This window comes from Perissodus microlepis, chromosome 17 (genome assembly GCF_051167445.1).
Source record: "Perissodus microlepis isolate ML-2025 ecotype Zambia chromosome 17, ASM5116744v1, whole genome shotgun sequence".
Taxonomy (NCBI): domain Eukaryota; kingdom Metazoa; phylum Chordata; class Actinopteri; order Cichliformes; family Cichlidae; genus Perissodus; species Perissodus microlepis.
This window is the reverse complement of record NC_140477.1, coordinates 29752264-29757591: the sequence shown is the minus strand read 5'-3', so window position 1 is coordinate 29757591 and position 5328 is coordinate 29752264. Positions and strand designations below refer to the sequence as shown.

General features: G+C 40.9%; 1 protein-coding gene across 3 annotated transcripts in view; it reads right to left on the bottom strand.

Moving 5' to 3' along the window:
- atp11b (ATPase phospholipid transporting 11B) overlaps positions 1-2813 on the bottom strand; it is a 50355-nt gene extending 47542 nt beyond the window's left edge. For 2 of the 3 annotated variants that reach the window (XM_084911052.1, XM_084911055.1), the window contains exon 1: positions 2433-2812. In XM_084911052.1, coding sequence (XP_084767178.1) covers positions 2433-2459 — 27 coding nt within the window. In that variant the 5' untranslated portion in view covers positions 2460-2812. Of the gene's footprint in view, positions 1-2432 lie in introns of all 3 variants that reach the window. The other variant, XM_084911051.1, reaches the window with a different exon arrangement.
- Between the last annotated feature and the right edge of the window lie 2515 nt (positions 2814-5328).

The window sequence follows — 5328 nt, the reverse complement described above, 5'->3', positions numbered from 1 at the left end:
AATTAGTCCCCACATAAAGCCTACAAGTCCCACAATGCCTTGGGGGAACAGCCCTGAATAATGGCAACGCAACACAACCAAGGGGTCATATTACAGATTAAGTGGCACTTAATCAAACGCGATGAGCTAAATGGAAATGTTAACAAAAAAGTGAGGTGGTTGTAAAAAGAAGAAAAAAAAAGGGGGGGGGGGGGGGCAATAAACAGTATGTACTCATGTACAGTGGGTACTAGTTTTAAACATAAGACTGATGACAACAGCAATACAATAAAATAAACTGCATATAAGCTAAACTGATGGACTACATCAACAAATATAAAATATTATAAAAAAAATATATTGTTGTGCAACCCACAGCAACAGAGTAGTCAGAGCAGGGCTAGAGAGTAAGGAATGATATTTTATCATGGGTGACATAAGGATGTTTTATTGCTGCGTGTCAGTGGATTATTACAAGGGCTGCTGCAGCAATATCCAGGAAAGAGCCTGAATGACACTCAAAAAAATGTAGGAAACTCCCATTTGCTCAATGGGCTACAGATGAGTAGTATAGACAGATGTTTTTTTTCCTTTTGCTCATTTGCGCTCTTGATAGTTGCTCTATTTTTCATGATTATATCATGATTAACGTGACTTAAGCAAGGGTAATTCATTAAATACTTCTCTCATAGTGCACTTAAACTATATACAAAACCTCAGGAAGACTTATACCAGTCTTTTTAATATCTGTCAGCAATAACATACAGACTTTAAGTCTCTATAAAGACATCTAGAAAACCCAGTTCCCAGGCTTGCAAACTAGTATGTCAAAGACTTTGCTTTTTTGCTACCATTCCTCGTGCTTTAATTTCTGGTTTGTTTTATAGTGTAACTGAACCAAGACTGACAATGAAAACCCGTCACATCTCTCTCCCCCCTCTCCCTTTTCATTCCACCAGAAAGAGCTGATAAATAGTATGAGTGAACAAACATCCCCATTCTACCTTCCAGCTGATATTTGGGTCAGACTAATGCCCCTCAACAAACTTTTTCATTAGGCCAGCTGTATTAAGATGCATTTTAATTACACTTTTAATTAAGCAGTCAGGTCAATTAGGCGGGATGGGTCAAATGAGCTGAGCTATCTTAAATTAGGAGGAGGCTAAGTACCATTTCTAAATAGACCCCTAACTCTCTGTGGTGCTCTTAATCTCCAAAAGCAAAAAGGATTTTTTTTTTTTTTTTTTTTTTTTTTTTTTTTTAAAACAGGCAAACTTGAAGCTGAGCATGACTCATAAAATTTAATAAGTGTCACTTTAACTTAACCTTAACTACAGAGAGTGCACAGTGAGCGGGGAGAGGTCAAAAACACCCCCAACACTGATTAAACTCAGTAGACATGGTGACATCAACCGTTTGTGTGTGGCTAATCTCATAATATGCAATCACTCATTCATTCACATGGCTCTTCACCACTGGTCACGCCACTCTCATTTGCCGATCACTGAATGTGCTTCTTATCCCAACTCTGCTTAAACACAGTGAAATGACCACACAGACCTTCATGATTACAGCCACAAGCACCGTGACACTGTAGCTTTCTTCAGCCATAATTCAGAACTCGTTCTTTCTACTGTACCAAAACGGGCCACTATTGTGGTTTAACTGATGCCTTCGCCCGTCAATGCGACCGTCATGTTTGCAGACAAACAACAGGTGATTACAGCAGAAACAGAATGCGGTGTGACGAATCAAATCAGTTCAATTTCAAATAATACATACAGATATAGATCATGTAACGAAAGCAGGGAACAAAGAAGTGGGCCGAAATAAAGTTAAAATAACACAAGCTAACGTCAATTATTACCCTCGAGTGTTGAGGCTTAAGTCTTAACTAGCTCAGTTAAAGATAGTTTATTAGTCCCCTGAACAAAATTTAAATAGAACATTTGAAACTGAGCTCAGTCTAAGCGAAAGTTGTGCGTTAACACTAGATAAAAGCGAGCCAGAGACGCTTTATAACTTTGCCAAGTTTGACGTTGTTAGCCAGCTAGCTAGTGTTAAGGTAGTTAACTCTCAGGTGCATTTAGTAACGGAAATCACCCGACAGTTGTTAAAATGCTATCAAAGTTCGAACCAAACTTACACCTCAAGCTCAAATTTGAACTCAACCAATGTCCCTTGTTGAGGTCTAAACTCTTTATTACTGACAGCTAGCAGATAAGGTAATTGTTAGCTAACGTAACCTACACCTGACTGTCATTAAGGGGAAATGGAATGTTTTGAACACATCAGCAACAGCTAATTGGCTAGGTTAGCTTGCTCTCTAAATAAAGTTTATTCTGCTTTCCGCGGGCTAAGCCTTACAATACGTAAGGAGACTGGCTGCTGTGGCGAACTAATAAGAGGAAAGCGGTATGTATGAAGAAGATGGGACGTGCGGTTTCATTTACCAGCTGCTGTCGTATCCACCGAATCATCCTTGCAGAATACGTTCCAAGTAGCCAGCACAGTCGCTAGCCCAGCGCTAGCAACTAGCTACTCCAACAAAACCGTCCCGAAACATAAATATTTCCCCCGAGAGGCAATCCTTCTCGGTGCATTACGCGACACATTCACACGGCGCCACTGTGCTATAAGATGCATTCAATCTTTCCCATTCACGGTAATGTCCGACGAAAACAATTTCTGGTTTTAAAAGAAGTGACAGACGGCTGGCCACAGAGTCCCACCGAGCAGCGCTGCTACATCTCTCCTCTGCCACGATCACTTTTCCTCTGCCAGCAGCCTCAGCCTGTGCAGATACAGCTCTGGCTGCTCTCCGGTGGCCTTTGCACGCCCCCTGCCTGTCTGCATTTACAAATGATAGCTAGATAGACTGACAGATACAGTAGCTGGATAGATATTTTCCATACTGTGCGGGATAGACCTCACTCTACATAGTTCATAGTGTGTATAAGAATTTCAGCTGTGCTATTAAAGTGCAGATGTATGGTATAATAGGGATCGTGCAAGGTTCTCCAGGTAGCTTACTAGGCAGCTAGCGAATCTTGTTTGACTTGGAGCTGGAAATTGTGTTTAGGTGCATTTGTTTTATTCTAGTGTATCTTAAATATTTTAATAGACTGTTTATTTATCATCTCCTGAAGTAAAACCTAACTACCTATGAGCTGGAAAAACTGGTCGGTTTATCTTTTATCCTTTATCTCTTTCTTCTAAAACTGCCCAACTACCAGTTGTTCCAGATTTTCTCTTGTAAGGCATCTCACATAAAGTGAGGTCATCTTAGTATAAGTGTCTCTTTCTCTCTCACTGTGATGAATCCATTACTTTTCCCTCCCTCCTTGCATACTTGGCTGCATCCCAGTCAGTCGATAATGTATAGAGAGAAAATGATGCCTAACATGGAATGCTTGAGAATTTATGTATCTGTAAGTTTCAGGACTGCACCGTGCTCTTTGTACGTGATCAAAAGCACCAACATGATACTTCTATTGATGAAGAGTGAAGAAGAGCAAATGGCAAGTGATAATGATCCTGTGTAATCAATGTGTTCGAGCAGCTATATTTGGACCAGAACAGCTGCAGCTGCCCAAGCATTTCCTCTCCTCTGTTTCTGGCCTGCTGTCAAAAGGAAAGACGCCCATGTATTTGCATGCTTTTGCATCATCCCCAGTACCTTCACCTTTACTCCTTAAGTGGCCAGAGTGAGTCTAATGTCTACAGCACACCGTTTATCTGATTTCTGCTGGACTTTTCATGATGGCAGTCTTACAAAAAAACAAAAAACAGACAAACTAAGCCAAAAGCCACCGATATGCATTTACCCGGGATTAAGACTGCTTTAGGTCAGCAGCAGGCGAGAGTGACTGTGTGCGCAACGTCTTGCCTTTAAGGCCTCGTCATCTATCACGTACAGAGTAACCAGTGACACAAGCCCCATTGTGTGCTTTGTGTTTCTGCTCTGCATTCAGTAAAAACAGAAATGTCACTTTTTAAAAGAGCAGATTTACTCTGCAAATCCTGCAGATAATCTGCTATCTGTCTGCATGTGTGTGTGAGACTGAAGCTCAGTGTTTCTGCCCATGTGACTGCGAGGGAAATCTCTGGTTTACATTGGCTTACATAACGCCACTGCAGCAGCAACATCTGGGTGCTCCTACCTGACAGCTGGACTGGAAACAGTATGTCAGTTTTTAATGTGAGAGGCTGCCAGGGCTGTGCATATTTCAGCTGTTGAGATGAAAACATTACATTTCTAAAATGTGTCAGAGAAATTCTTTTTCCAGTTAATCTGTTGTTTGCCGAGGTTGCAAAGCAACTAAAAATAGTGATTCAAGCTCATCCTACACATGAAAGAGAAAAGAATCAATCCTTTATTTTGATTTGAATCATTTACTCTCAGGAAAATGTCTTGTGTAATCTAAGTGTACTTTTTTTTTACCTTAAGTTTCATGGTCAGCTGCATAGTGATCATAGACATAGAAACTGCCAGTTGAAATGTGTGTGTTGTACCTGAGACATGAGATGACTGGCCAGTGATCCATAATGCCCTCTATGTCTGTCATGGAAATGGATGGCAAGGCACCAGACATTGCTTGGCTGCCTGCCCAGCTTTGTATTGAATTCAACTTATACTGCAATCTCGCAAGTGCTTGCCACACAGTACTGTGGTCTAACAGGTTAATATTACTCACCATACTGCACCGTTCAAGAAACAAGTCAGTTACCTGCATGTGTGCCTCCTCACACACTGTTGGGCCACACATGTTTTACATGTGTCATGTGAGACATGTTCCAACCATGGCTGGGCTACACTGTAGAAAAGATGGCATCTTTATGTCTGCATAAAATGCGGCAGTGTTTCTAGACACACATTATTTTAGAGGGGGATCCAGCACCACGTATTGTGGCGTACATTTACTCCATTAAAAGGAAATACTGCATGAGTTCTTTGTTAAAAGTAGCAACGTATGTATCCACCACTGCCTATGGGTGTGGATACAGGTACGAGGTCTTCATAATCCATTTAAGCAATAAATCAAAAATGGACAAAACTAAACTAAAAAGGCTGTCATGTAAACTGTGCAAGGAAAGAAAGCACGGATGTTTGACCTCTGGATTTGCCTTACATTTGTATGAGGCACACCCTGTTTTGTTTCGAAATGACTTGAGGCAATGAGAGCCTGAATTAGTAGGACAACTTAAAAACTTCCTTTCCTTTCCTTTCCTTTCCTTGTCAATGTACATTAAACTGAATTAATTCATCAGGCCTGTTTAACCATGCCCTGGATGATCCTCTTGGTAAATACACCAGCGCTAAGTGGCTTTCAATCATTACCACCAAGT